This window comes from Pieris napi, chromosome 16 (assembly GCF_905475465.1).
Source record: "Pieris napi chromosome 16, ilPieNapi1.2, whole genome shotgun sequence".
NCBI lineage: Eukaryota > Metazoa > Arthropoda > Insecta > Lepidoptera > Pieridae > Pieris > Pieris napi.
The window spans coordinates 743,763-761,645 of record NC_062249.1 but is presented as its reverse complement, the minus strand read 5'-3'; the positions used below and the strand labels follow the sequence as shown (position 1 = coordinate 761,645).

General features: G+C 36.0%; 1 protein-coding gene across 2 annotated transcripts in view; it reads left to right on the top strand.

Moving 5' to 3' along the window:
- LOC125057580 overlaps window positions 1-17,883 on the top strand; it is a 198,080-nt gene that overhangs the window by 177,777 nt on the left and 2,420 nt on the right. Inside the window, exons 12-28 of one of the 2 annotated variants that reach the window (XM_047661361.1) lie at window positions 3,922-4,155; window positions 4,720-4,861; window positions 5,758-5,909; window positions 6,833-6,942; window positions 7,058-7,218; window positions 7,361-7,627; window positions 7,926-8,143; window positions 8,620-8,803; window positions 9,348-9,488; window positions 10,102-10,339; window positions 11,055-11,245; window positions 12,221-12,373; window positions 14,167-14,719; window positions 14,815-15,052; window positions 15,147-15,455; window positions 15,573-16,703; window positions 16,775-16,972. In XM_047661361.1, the coding sequence (XP_047517317.1) occupies window positions 3,922-4,155; window positions 4,720-4,861; window positions 5,758-5,909; window positions 6,833-6,942; window positions 7,058-7,218; window positions 7,361-7,627; window positions 7,926-8,143; window positions 8,620-8,803; window positions 9,348-9,488; window positions 10,102-10,339; window positions 11,055-11,245; window positions 12,221-12,373; window positions 14,167-14,719; window positions 14,815-15,052; window positions 15,147-15,455; window positions 15,573-16,703; window positions 16,775-16,972 (4,620 nt within the window). The remainder of the gene's footprint in view (window positions 1-3,921; window positions 4,156-4,719; window positions 4,862-5,757; window positions 5,910-6,832; window positions 6,943-7,057; window positions 7,219-7,360; window positions 7,628-7,925; window positions 8,144-8,619; window positions 8,804-9,347; window positions 9,489-10,101; window positions 10,340-11,054; window positions 11,246-12,220; window positions 12,374-14,166; window positions 14,720-14,814; window positions 15,053-15,146; window positions 15,456-15,572; window positions 16,704-16,774; window positions 16,973-17,883) is intronic. The other variant, XM_047661362.1, reaches the window with a different exon arrangement.

Sequence of the window (17,883 nt, the reverse complement as noted above, 5' to 3'; positions counted from 1 at the left end):
CACACGTTTCCACACCACCTTTGAGGTAGTGTACTTAGCGCTTTTTTTTAATGTGGTTTCCCCGGTAGGCCTATTCCACTGATCTTTTATGATTCTGTTTAATTTGAAACTATTGAATAACTGTAGATATTGACAAGGGTTGAAAATGATGAAAGGGGTGTAAATTACAAAAAATAAGAAAAATTTATCCGTCTGAATCTAAATCATCATTAACTTCTGCTTTCTCTTGTTCTTCTTCTCTTCCTTCTCCTTCTTCTCATTCTTCTTCTTTATCTTCTTCATTCTGGGTGTTCATAAATTGTCCCAATAATGACACATCGCATGTCTCTTCGTCAACATCAAATGAATCTTCAATTGTTGGCAATTCAACATTGGAGCATGACCGGCCTTGACAGTTAGTACATGCTACAGAACAAAACAGTCCAACTTTTTTTGCAACCACATTTAGCACTACATCCCTTTTTACAGTTGCAAAAAATGGCGTTTAGTAGTTTTTCTGGTGCAGGTGGAAGTAAAGTCTGAACTGGCTCTAATGAATTGTCGACCAACTTCCAACCCCAGTCTTTTCCAACAGCACGAAATAGGTTAGAAAAAATAGGTTACAATAAACACGTGTTTTCACTCCAGAGCGATGTTGCTGAAGGTTACACTGGCGTAGAAAATAAAGGACTGGATTTTTTTTACCCGAAATTTTCATATTTTATATGTGTAAGTCACACTGACCGATAGAACGATATTTTTGCTTGTATTACGGCTTCAGTGATGTATATACGTGGTGTACTTATACATATTATGACGATTACAACTCTTTTAACTTTTTGAATCGTGATATCTCAAAAACTGTGGCTCTTAGGAAAAAAGTATTTAGACATTTTTTATAGATAATTATCTGATCTACAATTTTTATCTAAACTAATTTTATGATAAAACTTACCATTTTGCTGAAAATCGCGAAAAGCCCATTTTTGTGATCTTTGAACCGGAGTAATTTTTTTTGCACGTGCCGGATCGATGAGGACTTTTCAAATTTCCTTTATAATAGTGTATTGAGCAATCCTACCAATATTCAGCCAAGTGCGAATTATTGTAACCTTACCCCTATTTTTTAGTCTAATTTGACCGGATTATACAGCATACAAAAAATAGATACAACCCCTAATTTTCACCCCTCTACGATCAACCTCTATTTTTATTATAGTAGATAGTTATTTTTATTGAGCTGAAAAAATGGTAACATGGCAAAACAACGTTTGCCGGGTCAGCTAGTATGCATATATAAAAATAAAAGTAACTTATTTTTTTGAAGTCCATTACTAAAACATCGTTTTCAAGTTCCTTCTTTCATTTGTTGATAACATATTGATTACATTCCAACAAAAAATATGCTATTCCTATAGAACTTCTCCTTATTACTCAAAATAATATATGAACAAAACAACAACTACGTGTGTTTGATAAAAGACCGAAATTTTAAAACCACTTTTGTTACTTCATCTTAAGAAAACAAAACTCGTATTGAAATTCAACGTGAAAACAATTCAAAAGGTCACCTAATAAAGTACTTTGGAAGCAATCTCGAAGATATGAAGCGAAGTGTGAAATGGTGTTGCCAAATTTTTTGGTCCATTTCGCCCGAGCCGGGTGAAGTTAGGGAATCAATACGATCCGCTAACGAGCTTTGGGGAACTTCGGCTGATTTACTAAATCTACTGTTGATTATAGGATTTTGATTTGAGTTACTCGAAGTTTCAGTAATGGGAAATGTAAGTAGTAAATAACATCCAACTTTGGCCATTTTTCTTCAATGTTTAATTGTTTTGCTAGTTTCAAGCTGAATTGAGAAAGCTTTCAGAAAACTATTTAATTGAATTCAAATTATACTAAATCATGGGAGTTAAATTATCTGTTTTTTATATTATTTAATATATTTACGAATACGTAATACTATTAAATTAGAGAATTATCACTACATAAATTCAAAGCCCTCGTTAAACGTAAATTAATCAATAAAGCTTTTTATAAATTTGACGAATACTTAAATGATCCTAATCCTTGGAATTGATTAGCTCCGGTTGAAACAATTTGTATGACTCAAAACTTAGCGATTAAAAAGAGTGTCGAAAGTTTCTTGCCAGTGCTTCTTGCCCGCTTTACGCCCTTGACTTGCAAACTAAGGTAGTAAATGTAAATTTACAATTAATTTAACTTTTTTTTGACGTTCATAAGTATACTTAGATATTTTGGAGTTTGAGTTTAACTTTTGAAAACTTCAAGTTATAGAAGAATAAACAATTAATAATTTAAAAAATGCCTGTTTGAAATTACTTATTCTCTTTACGAAAACAAAGCCGAATGAAACAAATTTGAAAACAGTTAAAATACTCATTTAGGGGAAAACAAAAGCGGTTCCTTTTTTTACATTAACCAAAGCAAACCTAGCCAATTAATTAGAAATATAACCCTACATACTCCACTGAACACAAAACACAAAAGTTGTCGAGTTTATTTCACTAATGTAAATGTTATTCACACGAGACGGAGCTATTTCTAAAGATATCCCTTTATACAATACCCGTCGTGTTCTCTTATTTTGACTGAATGCCTCCCTAGGGACAACTCGTTCTTATTGTATTTTCTAGGAACGGTAGTATGGTTCCTTTTCCAACAAATTTTACTCTAATAGCTTAGAGAATATGTAGTACAGTAATGGTATAGTTGTTAAGAGAGCGACTCTCAACACTGAGATCATGCGTTTAAAAGTAGTTTTTTTTCTATAAGTTTATTAACCATAGATAGAAATATACATTGTCAGAAATCTGGCAAATATTTATTTATTTATCAATAAGGAAATATGACACATCACAAATACAAGGTATTTGAAAATTTACATATAAAATATAAAAGTGTCCTTAGATCGGGGGCACGAAAATGTAAATATTATATTACATACACAAAAGACAAAACAATGACAACAATGAATCTTAAAGGATGCAAGACTACTGCTCTCCTACTGCTTCTTGAAAGTAGTATATTTTATGTTTAAAGAACTTTATTTCTCATACCAAAAAATGCATTTGTTTACATGAGAAACTTAATATATAAGAACGAGATACATGTCGCCATCTGACTAAACTTAGTCTACTAGGCTTATTCTGTATCTTAATGCCCTTTTGAATTGTTTAAACGCGCTATATTACGAATTTTAGACAGTAATTGATTAAATAATTGTTACACCAAAAATCATAGAAAAAAATATCAAGTAACAATGCAATATGAATTCAATTGAATACATATACATTAGAAACATTTACATTCTCTAATTCTACAAATAACATATCACATATAAACCCGCGATAGGTTCGGTTCAAAGATACTTTATTTCTCTAAGAATTACATTCACTTAGCGAGAATATTTAGAGTAAGTTAGTTATGTACATCGTGTTATGAAATTATTTGAAAAGGTTCGAGTAATATACGAATGTTTCGAGACTTATTTTCCTTGGAATGTCTAAAAATTACAAGTTTCGTTTCTGTAAATTGTAACAATCGAAGATCGACACTATAACTAATTCCCTATCTTTCTTTAAATCTCTAATGTACATACATTATGTCCACTCTAACTTTCGTACAAACTGATCTAAAATTGTCGTGATTCACGCGCACTTTTTCATTTTCACGTGTCCTTTTTTTATTAATGTGCTGTCACATATATTTTAATTGCTTTGTTTTGTGGTGGTTGCCTGGAAGAGATCGCTCGAGAGCGATAAGGCCACAACTTTGCCCTCCTTTTCACTCAATTATGTCAATTGTATTATATTTCTGTATGCAACAGTAATTCTTAGCTAAGTTATTTATTTCTTATAAATAACTTAGCTAAGAATTACTGTTAGTAATTTTAAGTAAAACTTAATACAATTCTAGGTTTGCGAAGGCTTAAACATGCATTTAGCCTCCGTCCATACGTCAGATGAAGAACGATTCCTTGTGTCAGGCATCAGACAAAGCAGCGATTACAGCGCTGGAGCAATCTACTGGCTCGGCGGTAATCTAGCTAATGAAGAACTCAGCTGGGTAGACGGCAGCGCTTTAGGATACCAAGCATGGCCGCCTTACAACGATACGGAGGAGTTTGATGAAGCTTGCTTAGCTGTGCAGGTACTTATCTAATTTCTGTTTTTTTTTATGCGTTGCCGCCTTTTTAAGAATTGGTATCCTCATTTCTTGAAGAACCCTAAGTGGAATTGGCACGGAAATACTGGGCAGCAAAACGAACTTTTCACTTCAATATAACCAAACCATTCAAACTGTTATATGCAAGAAAAATATAGTATTCTAGTGGATGAATTATAAAAAATCTTTCTTCTTAAGCGAAACACTTGGTAGGCCCGTTATTACAATAAATACATTAAGGCATAATCACGATATCACAAATATCAATATAATTATTATTCTACATAACTTTCATCTGATCTCACTAAGGTGATGGTACACTGTCCTTGCCCAATCATAGGCGCCATATTTACTAACAAAGAAAAAATACAAATAAAATCCAACCAATAATAACATAGCACCTAAGACTTGCTAATCCATTTAAATAGATATATCAAAGGTTTGAGTTAAATTAGCATTTTTATTATATGTTACAAGTCATATAATCATCCTCATATGGATACAACAATCACAGACATAAATTAAGTAAATTATATTATTTTTATTTAGTGGAAAACATCTCCAGTGCCATCACAGCCCAGCGGGTTGTACTGGTCGCTTCACAAATGTTCAGTGACTGGAGGTTACGTGTGCAAACGACGTCTTAAACCCGAGTACTTAGTCAAGAATGAAACGGTTGAAGGAGCTTCTGGTAGGTTGAGTTTTTTGGTTTTCCTTTGGGGTTCTTTGTCAAAACAGGTGTAGAAATATGTCTGTCTCGTATGATTATATTTCTAATATTCCTAAACCCAACTTTTATTACATTACACCTGTATTTCGTAATAAGTAAAACAAAATATTTTCTACAAATGGATATATATATTTAATAGTATTGTCTTTGATTGACATAACCTTTACACATTTAAAGAAAAAACTTTTTAACCGGATTAAAGTTATGTATTATTATAAATTTACAACTATTTAACATAATTTTAAATTTATCCGACCTTTCGCGTGCTTTACAGCGTGCACGGTGACTGAAGACAAAAGGTGTGTTAAAATTATGTTAAATAGTTGTAAATTTATAATAATCCATAACTTTAATCCCGATAAAAAGTTTTTTCTTTAAATCTATATTTAATGTAATTGAACCATTCCATGAAATTATGAATTTTACTATGGGGCCAAGACACATAAATATAAGTCTGTGCCGAGTTTAATAGACACGTATAATATAATTGGTAATAGCTCAATTGCAGCAGTGGCTTCAGCGAGCGACTCTCATCCCTGAGGTCGTAGGTTCGAACCCGGACCGTGCACCAATGGCTTTCTACGAGTATGTGCGCATTTAACATTCGCTCGAACGGTGAAGGAAAACTTCGTGAAACTTGCCCTAGACCCAAAAAGTCTACGGCGTGTGTCAGGCACAGGACGTTGATCACCTACTTACCTAGATTGATTGATTTTTTATTTATTTAGAATATAATACTGTTCGTATTAATAACGAGCGCCTAGGTAATATGTCATTCTTATCAATTTCAATATGATCATAACCATAAAATAGATTAAACCAGTAGACAATAATAATAATATCAAAGCTGGTATTAGGTGTAATAAGCAGTCCACACCATCCGGCGCTGTACGACACAGACTTGGACCACTTCACCTTGATACGAGGACCTCCAGCCACGCGGCTGGTCTTCATCTTCCAAACCATTGATTTGGAGTACCAGGGAGATTGTCTATACGACTATATTGAGGTGATTTTAGTTTAAACTACAATGTGTATACTATTTTAAGAGCGGGCATTAACCAAAATCAATCATTGTAGATTTGATTTTATCTATGTGATGCTTGAATTAAAAACAATAAATATGTATTGATCCTTCACTATAATTTCAATGGTTGACTCTAATGAAAAGCACAATACAATATAAATTCCGCGATCCAAAAATAAACAATGTCACCTCTTGCCTAATTTCGTTTTTATTCAATCATGGCGAGTATATGATAGGCTAATGAAGCCAAAAAAAAATTAATTACAGAACATTAGTTTGGCCGAAAGCTGTTTGTTACTGGCGGTGTACTGTATACTGTTATTGTTTATTAACATTACTAGCAAACTCGGCGAACTCCGTTTCGCCACCAGATGGCTTCGTTTTATGTAACATTTCGTTTGGTGATCCCGCTTTTCTGTTGAAATTTTTCCTGAATTTTCTTTCCAAGACCTTTCCAACGAATGCAAAACCGTGGAAATCGGTTCGTGCGTTCTGGAGTTATAGCGCCAGGAAGGAAAACCCGACTTATTTTTATATAGTAGATAACTGTATCGTCCGTCTCATCTCACGCGAACTTCAGGCATACATTTGTTTTACTAGTGACTAGAGCGGGCGTAGGGAGAGACGGGGGTGAAATCATGAATTTTTCCTAGCGTAATGCGCGCTCCTTAACTTATATATGTTTTGCTGACATATAGAATATATATGTCAGTAAAAGATGATGATATGACTACGTTTTTTGGTAACTGTCCTTGCAATAAAAATCTCTTGTAGGTCTTAGTTATACATACGTATAACTTGAACATTTAACTTAAAAATTAAGAAATTTGTTTTAGCATAAAAGAAAATCTAGGATTTAGATTTATTACAGTCTAAATAACCAATCTTAATTAAAATTATTGCAGCTACGAGATACAATTAGTATGAAATCATCAAGATACTGCGGAACAGTGGAAGACGTTAGATGGGTCTCCTCAAAGAATGAGGCGCTTTTGCATTTTCATTCGGATTATAGGTAAACGAAAATATTAACTTTATATGACATACGTATCCATACAATCAAAGCTAAGATTAATATTCTTTAAAATAAAGTTTTCAGTTAAAATGTTACAATTGGTTTTTAATTTCAGCGTTCAAGGTTCGGGGTTTCTTGTTAAATGGCACGCGGTAGAGTTGTCAGGTTGTCCTTCAAAAACATTCACTTCTAAAGAAGGAGTAATCACAAGCCCAAACTACCCTCATTTTCTATTACCTGATCTGGACTGTACTATGGATATTCTTGCTCCTACAGGTAAGATCAAAAACAATAAAGTATTAGAATACAAATTTTGCACTTCTCTTATTTATTTAGATAATTATATACTTTGATCAATTTAACGAATATTTAACATTACAATTTATTAAAGTAATGAGAATATATCATTTAATTACAGGAAAGCGCGTATTTCTTAATATCAGTTACTTCGATTTTGGCTACGGATCGTTTTTAAATGGAATTCCTCTGAACATAACAAATCTTGTCCCAAAAGACAATTATCTGGAGATCCAAGTTGACCCACAAATAGACCCCATTCGCCCATTTCTGGAACCAAATGTTTTGACCAATGGATTGTTTGTTTCCACCTCGGAGGTGATCCGATTGAGGCTGAAAACTGGAGGAAATGTTACTGGAGTTGGATTTCTGGCACATTTTAAAACTGGTGACTATTAATTGAAATTATTCCTAGTAGGGTGTATCCTTTATTTGCCGGCTACGTGACTTGAGGTTTTACGTGCTTGGCATCTTAAGTTCGATGCCCGATTTTATGTGTGTTGGAAGTGTTGATATATAGGGCACATAGACTGTTATACTACTACAATAACATTCGTCATCTTAGCAAACTTTTTTTATTTAATAAGGGTTTTGAAGGATATTTTAAGGAGGAAGCTATTTTAAAGTACCTATAGCTTCTTTTTGGTTAAAAATTCCTACTTTATCACCTATACGTTTTCCTACAGTTAGCTTCCTCAATATATCCAACGTGGTGGAATTGGGTGGCGTTCGTTCTGGCAAGATCTCGTCTCCCAATTGGCCAAGCGCTGGTCCTTCGCGCGCCAGAGTCCGGACTAGACTAATCGCTCCACACGGATTTATTCTATCTGTATTCTTTGCAAGTACTGTACTCGTCCCCAACACTGGGGTATGGCCGTGCGGTGATGGCAAAGGGTGGATTGAGGTATGTTTTCTTAATTTAACTGAATTCTATTGTTTATTAAAAATACCTGTGAGTCTTTTGAGGCTCTTTTTGAGGCTTTTAGTGTAATTATTAGTAAAAATTGGAATGCTCATTGTTAGTTGAATTGGCTTCAGCCCTGAGATCGTAGTTTCGAGACCCGGCTGTGCATCACTGGACTTGATTTCTATGTGCGCATTTAACATTCGCTCGGTGAAGGAAATCATCGTGAGGATACCAGCTTGCCTTAGACCCAAAAAGTCGACGTTGTGTTTCAAGCTCAAAAGGCTGATCACCTACTTGCCTATTAGATTGAAACAGATACAGAAATCTAAGCCCCAGTCATTCCCACTGGCATTACAGGCCCACTGTTCTATTTTTAGTGGTATAAATTAAATGAGCTCTATGAGTGATTTAATATTTTATATAGTATATATTAACTTTTGAAAATAAGAGATTATACGAACACATTTTATTAGGTACAAGATAGTTACACAGACAACAATGGGACCACGTGGATGTTATGCGAGAATAATCGACTCACGCGCAGTTCAGAAGCTACTGTTCCTCTCGTTATCAACTCATATCTCCATACACTTGTTGTCACGCAGCATTCTGCCGACCGACCTGTTAACATTGATGTCTCTTTGATTGTTAAAAATGGTAAGTGTAGAATTATTATCTAATATATAAAATTCTCGTGTCACAATGTTCGTTCCCATACTCCTACAAAACGACTCGACCAATTCTTATAATTTTATGCATATTCAGTAAGTCTGAGAATCAGCTACAATATATCTTTCAAATCCCTAAGTGATAAGGGGTGTCTACCCTAAAAAAACCTTTTCACCTCTCTACGAACAACCTCTTTTTTATTATAGTAGATAGTTATTTTTATTAAACAAATTTTTTTTACTTAGAAATAATATACATGGCAAAACAACGTTTGCCGTGTCAGCTAGTAATTAATAAATTCCTAATCCAAAACTAGTTTCTTGTGACGTGTCTGTGTTTAGGTATCACAACATCAGTGGAGTTATATATGCAAAACATAAACTTCATAATTGCTTGTCTATCGAGATCGAACTATAATATCTACCAACAAAATATGTAATTTTTTTTTAATTAATTTAATTTAAAAATAAAATAATCATTATAATAAAATAAACAATAATCATAATTTAACACAATTTTATTTATTTTTCAGATCCAGAATACCACAGTAAAATTCTCCTTCTCCCAGATGAGACAAATATAGAGTCATGTTATCCAAACCCTTGTTTGCACGGAGCTCGCTGCGCAAACGATGACACCAAGAACTTTTGCCAATGCTCTGGATACTATACCGGTAAGTAACTAATCAATATTACCTAAATAACAAGTTAAATGCATTTTAATACTACATAAACTGCAGACACACCCTGACACACACACACACACACGGCACACTATATAAAAATCATTGACTCGAGTTAAGATAAATGAAACACTTTGTTTAAAGCTGGGTGTCAACTGGCTTCAACCGTTTAATGCATAAACTTACATAAAATTAGGGGTTGACTAAATCTAAGTGACACTTCTGTTACCTATAAAGAATATAAGTGTAGTCGACCTATTGGACATTATGGGCAATGAGAATACAATTCACGAGTGTGGGAAAAACCTAAACGGCCCATTTATTCCTATCAAAACTAACATTTTAAATTATTGACTAACATATACATATATGTAACTTAATTAAAGCTTACTTTCTTCTTCCATATTGTGACCTAATAAAGATACTTATATCTTTACTAATCAAAAGATATTTAATTTAAAATAAATACACGATTTATTTTTCAAATTTACCTGCAAAACCTTAAATTATCTCAATTTCTATTGAATAATATAGTGTACTTCTTTTACTCTACTCAAATTAAAAATCTTTGAGAGAAAGTTTATATTTTTCCGCATCTTTCCAGGTGTATTCTGTTTGATAACTGCCTGCGAGCGATCGCCTTGCGTGTTCGGAAATTGCTCTTTATCTGAAGACCCCGACGATGTCGGTTTCAAATGCGCGTGCGCACGTGGCTATAAAGGAAAACGATGCTCTGAACGAATACGTCCCTGCGCATCTAAACCGTGCAATCATAGAGGCGCTTGCCTGGAAAAGGATGGAACGTTTCTCTGTCAGTGCAATCCATCTTGGAAAGGAAAACGGTAAGTACCTCCCACCCAGAACAGAAAGGGGCACAGAAATTCACAGGATTCAGTAAAACCCCTCTGAATCCTGCAATCCAAGCCAACATTCTATATTTATGACCGGATTTTATCACAGAATTTACTTTTGATATTGTGTTGTCGGTTTAAAGTGAAGATATTGGACATTATCGGAAACGAGAATGTTATATTACAATTTACGAGTGTGAAAAACTAAAGGGCTCATTTTGGATTCAAGGGTGCGATGATTTGGTTTGGTTTACACTTCTAAATATTAACTTAAATATATGTAACATAACTAATGTTAGGTTACATAACTCACGTCAAAAGATTTTTTCTGTTATCCTACGAAATTTTCAGCCCACCTAACTGATATTTATGAGCAAATTCGCATAATAATATCCTATTTTACGGTAATTAAGTTACACAACTATGGCATTGGCTATTAGCTGTTAGAGAACTTGTATAGTTAAAAATAAATAAAAATTAGTTTTGTCCAGCATTAACATGCTCCCATTCCCCGTTTTCTTCGCCGGAGAGTCCTATTTGTGTAGGTATTATACTATGATTTAAAAATTTACGTAATGATTAACGAACACCAAATTGTTTATTAGTTTGCTAGGCTGAAAATAAATACATTTTATAAACCATTTCACAAAAATCAAATTTTTTGTCTTTTTTTATTATAATATTATTTGCATTGTGTAATTTTCAGTTGCGAAATGCCAAATCCAACACCGAACATCATCGGATTGGGAGCTAGAATGATGCAAGAGCCATTTTGGCTCGGCCTCTTCGCCGTGTTCTCTGTCTTAGGAATGGTTGGTTTGATTTGGTGTGCGAAACGGCATTTCCCTGAGAAAATTGAAAAATTACTAGCGGAAGAGGCGGACAGGTGTGCAAGACGTAAGTGAACATTCCAAGTTTTTGTTTCCAAAAGAGGTCAGCACTAATTAGCTTGGTACTTAAGTATTTCAGCAAATTTTAAAAATAGCACGAGTTCGTAGCTTCGTTTTGCTCAGTGCGTGTTTTGGACTTTTGAGCTACATGCACACGAATTCACTCTGCAATTTTTTGATAATTAAATAGTAAATTTTATGTAACGATTCATAGCTTATACTTAGAGTTGTTATGATCGAATATATTTGTTTTGAAAGTTTATGGAGGGAAAAACTTAAGGGAAATTTGGAACTTTTAATTGTCATTGCTATAGGTGTAATTTTTATATTGGTGTTAAATGTTGTATAGGAAATATGAAGGTTAAATGTTACTTAACGCTTAACGGAAAAACTAATGCGATCAGCCGCATAGTGCTCACGAATGTAGTCGAATAAGTATTTTCTTTCATTATCCACAATTGTTTGAATGCGAAAAATACTTTATACCGAGATTCTGATAAAAGAGTAAATAGTATGATGACAATGATAGTTGGACTACTGATTGCATTAGTGTTTCTGTGAAACAGCGTCGAGAGGCGAAAGGCAGCGGTACGCCGCGGTGCCCCAGAAGGAGCCCTAGGGGTTAGACTAGGCGGTAGTTGAGAGGTAGGTCCAAGAATAGAAGAGCCTGGCCGTCCATCGAATACCTCACGGGCTAATCTTCGCAACACTTGGTCCAATAAAGGAAGTCAGAAATAACTTTCGTAATAAATCCATCGTCTTTGAAATTTACTGTTATGTTAAACTTTACTTAAAAGTTAAGGTTTTAAAATTTAAGTTACATTTAAATATATTGGACACGAGGAGGATATCACAGTATAAGAGATAGTTAGTTAAGTATGCAATTGAATTCGGATATCGGTCAGTACTTGGATGTATAGGAAAACATAGAGAGGGTTTGGGTATCGGATGGACGGCGAGGTGACGGGCGGTTTGTCCACAGCGGCTGGCGTGGCGCGGGGCGGGCGCGGCACCGGCGAGGCCCGCACTCTGCTCACGCGGCTCGGTATCCGCAAGCCCTCCATTTCCGGCCTCGCCCAACCGCGGGCCGCGCGCACCTTTAGTTTGGACGATCTCTTAAAGCCGCCGCCCGGACGTAAGGACTGGAGCGGATCCGCGCACTCCGCACTCATCTCATTGGCTATCATCGTCATTGGACTACTCATCCGATGCTTGCCAATTGAAAAAACAAAATCACCCCAAAGGCCCCACGCCAATCATATTAACTAAAATTTGATAAATACAGAAAATCTGTAGTCTAATGGCGACTCTAAATTATAAAGATAATAAGAAAAATAAAATAATATTGTGTACGACAATCGTTTAATCATTGAAAATAACAAATAGTTGTATAATCCGTTACATCAGATACACACGTATCAAATGCATTACGTACATTGCAAGTATTCACCAAATCTTGCTTTTCTCCATTCACATCATTCAAAAATAGTCTAAAGGTGGGAACTGACCAAAGTTACGAGGTGTAATGTAACATGTAATGTAATGTTACACAGCGAGCATTCGTGCAGTCAGTACGTCGTGTTACGGGGAAACCAGCGAGCAACGAGCCGCTCGTTGCTCGCTTTGAGTGCTCCACCCGGCTGTCGGTTTTTTGGCGAATCCTTTGAGTGTTACGCGGTTCGGTCAGTACGCTCTTTGTCAAAAGTCGTCCCGAGCGCACGCGCGTAGCGAGTAATCACACGTCAATCAATCAATCAATCAAACATGGAGTGGGACAAAGAAAAATCTCTGTTTTTTTCTATAAAATGAGGAAGTGTTGTGGAACCCAGCTCATCCAGAGCAAATAAATTCAACAGTTCTTCAAAATCGATCGGATACATGCGTACAAAATTTTTATACTGTCTAGTAATCATTTGGTTTTTCAAAGTTGCTATCAATGACAAACCACCACATACGCCTCTGTTTTTAAATAAGTTTAATGCCCAGTAACGTTTTTTCTTCTTCTTAATTTGGATGAAACAATAATTAAGTAGAATCAAATATACCAGCGCGTCCTCGCTGTCAGCCATCTCGTGAACACTGGCGGCGAAAGCGGAGCACAGACGTTTGACGAGCATGTTACGCCGATTTTAAAACACAGCGTAACATGCTCGATGCGTTACACGCTCGATGCGAATGCTACATTACACCTCGTAACTTTGGTCAGTTCCCACCTTAAAGTAATGCGGAGCGCGCGGTGTAAATAGCTTTATTGGATGTTCACTTGCAACCTGAATGACACCTTGGAATGCCAAATTATACTCAGTGAAATTTTTGATGTTTGCACTTTTGACTTACTACACGCATTTCTTGTGTAGACGCTCCTTCCTTCGTTAGCACCTTTTTAGATCGTCCAAAAATTCTTCAGATTTTCCATTGTTAACTAATTCTTTAACCTTCTTTGATCTTTGCTTTTGAATCTGCTTTAACTCTATTCTGAAGCATAGTCCTCTTGGCAATGTTAAATCTGAACTCATTTAGATTTAATTTAGCTTTCATGCATGTGGACACTGTTCTTTGCCAATAAAAAAGTTTTCGAATATATTTTGTTTCAATTACTGCAAATATTAGTTTGTTTTAATTTAATAAAAAGATGACATTAAGCATTGTCCCACGGTAGTCGTACGTCATATACGTGCCCCATTTTAGTATTAGTAATTAATGAAATAGCAGTATGTAGTTAAGTAATAATACAAGCGAAAAGAAAATTTATCGCATACTAAATTATTTGAGAAAAAATCACTTTAAAATCCTTTAATTGGCCTCCATGCGCATCTTTACGAAATGAGAGTGCGATATGCATGTATTACCTGACAAACAACTTTATTTTGCTTCTGTAGTACAACATTTATTTTGAATTCGAACATTACATTGAACTTTTATATCCAGGATCACCATCACCTCGTAAAAAACGCAACAATTCAACACCAACTAAGAAAAATGCAGCTGAAAAGAAGCAAATTTTACAGCAGCTTATAAGTCCCGCGGCCGCCAACGAACATTCAAAAAAAATTACAATGTGCGAGTTAATACAGATGTCTGAAAAGAAAACTTTAAGCACAGTAGAGAGTGCTCCTGCTTTTGTACAATACGGCATAGAAAATAAGGATACGTCATTTGCAAGTGAAGGGTCCTCACCTTCTACATCACCGTCAATGCGCCAAATATCGGATCCAAAATTAGAAAAAAAAGTTACTTTCGCTAGATTATTAAATAAGGTTTCAGCTGAAATGAGTTCTAGTTCTGACGCAGACATGGTGAACACAATAGCTATACCAATGGCCGTTATTTCTAATAGAACTCTAAAAGCTAAGGCATCCAGTACGCCACCATCTCCGGGAGTTGAAATGAGGTCACCGCATAGCACATCAAGCAATCAAGGAAGTGACTCTATGTCCAGTTTAGATTTAACTGCTCATTCCACGCTGAAGAAGTATTCCAGGTATCTAACATTGACACGTTGCTAGGGAATATAATATTGTGTGTAAAAAAATAGTTTTTTGACAATATTTAACCGCACTTAAAACATATTTGCAGGACGCCGAAAATCTCAAGTGCAGACTCAATATTAGCGATGTTTCGAAACTTTTCATCATCAGCAGCTCTTACATCTCGCGCTTCGTCCGGTGGAATATCCATATCCAGTACACCAACCGCTTCATCTCCACAAGATGATACCATGGATGCTGATGATGTATCGATTAGTTCTTGTCACATACCTTCCTTAGCGCCTGACTCACCTATTGCTAGACCTCATAACACTATTGAAATTCAGGTAGTTTTATCATTTATTTGAACTTGATATTCCTTTTTACTCTAATATTATTGACTTCGTTGTTACTAACTTTATAATTATTGTTACTTTATAGGTTGTCGATCCGCTAAATGCTCACAAGCCATCATCATCCAGCAATTTGCTACATCCTCCGTCCATCCTCCTTGAGGTTCCGAGTTCTATTAACAAGTGCCTATCTCCAATTCGAGAGTTACCTACCCCTCTTCCTACTCCCTTACCCACCCCCCTTCCCACTCCACTGCCATCTCCAAGGATGCCAAGAGCCAAAGTAGAACCAGATCGTAAAAGCGAATCAACGTTAACGTGTATCTCACCTAGCGAAGACGAACTGGAGGAGATTAAAACGGAAAAAATTAGGCCATATCCTGATTTGCGTTTGAAGGTACGTACATATTAATCTTTCTTTCAAAATCGTATACTTCATTGTATATGATTTTGAAAGCAATTTTTATATATAACTTTTTTGTATACGATGTTAAAAAATCATATTATGTTTCAGCTTCGTCGTCCAGAAATATATTCAGACACACCAACTTCATCTACATTAATCACAGACTCTCCAAGTCCGAGTGTTACGCACAGTCAAGATTCTGAGCATGAGATGTCTTCTCCGTCTCCCGCCACAACATCTCTTCGAGTTCCGGTTCTTACAATAGAGAGACCTTCCCCGGGTTCACCTCCACCGAGAAGAACCCCACCACATCTAGAGTTTCATCCGCCGCCCTTAATAACGGTAACGTACAACGCAAGCGAAGAATCTGATGAACCACTATCTCCTAGACCTCCACCATCATCGTCAAATATGTGTTATTTGAGTCCTTTCTCGATGGCCGTGCGGGGCGAGCGAGCCCCATCCGAATCAAATCTGTCCTCGTCGGGCTACAGTTCCATGGCCAGCCCCGGTCCGTCCCGATGTGGTTCCAGCAACCCCTTATGTCCTTCGGAAATGGAGGATCCGGGCTCCGGTGGTGGTCCTTCGTGCTTTCAATCTAGACGGCGACCTCTAATGAAGACCAACTCTAGTCCGGCGACATCCAATGAAGGCAGTGACGATAGGCGGAGAGGTAGATCCGATTCTGAAACGTTATCTGATGATCCGTTATTGGAATCGAATGATGAAGGTATCGGGACCGATGAGAGAGTAGATGACGTGCCTTCGAGTGCGAAAGAAATGGAGACGCTTGTAGTTTTAAAAGAAACTTTAGATATTGCGTTACCGCCCTTGTGTCCGCTTGGTGTAACAAAGTGTACTATAGTTAAATGTATTAGTGTGGAACGTGGCTTAGACGAGAAGGCGTGTCTTCGACCCCCTACATTATTTTCTGACTGTAGTCGTCCGTTAAGCCCAGTCAGCTCTAGAAGTGAGAGTCCTCTAAGTGATAAGACAGGTATGGGAAGGTTTTCCCCTCAGTTCGGGCGACCATTACCGTTCACTGATTCCGATGGATTTTACGACTTTCCCAGTACAGAGAGTGTAAAGGGAAATACTTGTAAAAGTAGTGGCAGTTCACACAGAAAGGCAGGAAGAAGAAAAGATAAGAAAACTTCTAGGACGGTGTCGCATGAAGTGACGGGAGCAACAAAATCTACGCTACCTCATATGCCACATTCCATGCATAATTTGTTGGAGGTGAGTAAGTGACTTATCAAAATTAAAGGTACCAACAGGTTCAAGAAATAAAATAGAACTAATCTTATAAGGTACCCTGTTACAACCGAGGCCGCAAGGTCGGCAGAAGACGCTCCCGTTCCCAAGTGCCAGCACTTGCTTCTTCATCATCATCAGAGGAATCTGTCTCCAACGCCTCGGTGGCATCTATTGCATCGGCGAGGGAGCTGAGGCTTCCAGACTTGGACATGCAGGTCCACATGCAAATATCGCGACCTATTGCTTTACACGTAATGAGTTGCTGACTTGTACTTAGTATTGTGATAGCTAGAAAAGGAGAAGGTTTATCTAATGCTTTAAAATATCTATAAAAGAAATATTTATATATTATACTCTAAATTATTAAGTTTTAATTACACGTATATATGTTCCGTGTTAACATTCTTATCAGTCTTTATCAAGAAAGGTACCTTTTAAATATTCTTATTTATATTTCCTATTTTTTTCAGTAACTTAATACTATTGGAAAACATCCATCAACAATCCAAAAAAAACAAAAATCAAAAACCTAAACATATTTATAATTAATGCAATTCTTGTGAATTCAGCCATTGTTCTACTAAATATACTCGTATCCGTCTCACCTGCAATAATATACAGAGTGCGCAAGGCACGCGTAAATGGCGCTACTCGGAGTAAATTTGTACGCGATCGAGGCACTGCAAGCAAGTGCGACCGCTTACCACGTGATTATTTGACACCAGTCTCTCCAATATATAAAATATACTAGCTGACCCGGCAAACGTTTGTTTTGCTATGTATAATGTATATATATGTTTTATTTCTAGGATTTTTTTTTTTAGTTCAATAAAAATAACTATCTACAATAATAAAAAATAGGGGTTGATCGTAGAGGGGTGAAAATTAGGGGTTGTATGTATTTTTGTATGCTGTATCATAAAAAAATCTAAAAAATAAAAACTCACTTAGGTTTGAAAGATAGATAGTAGCCTCAGACTTACTGAATATGAATATAAAATTTCATAAGAATCGGTCGAGCCGTGTCGGTGGAGTATGGGAACGAACATTGTGACACGAGAATTTTATATATTAGATAAAAGATTATTTTCTTCGGACCTTTTTTCTGTATAACCCAACGCGGTTTTGAACCTTCTCCTTGAATATAAAATTTAGTTATAAA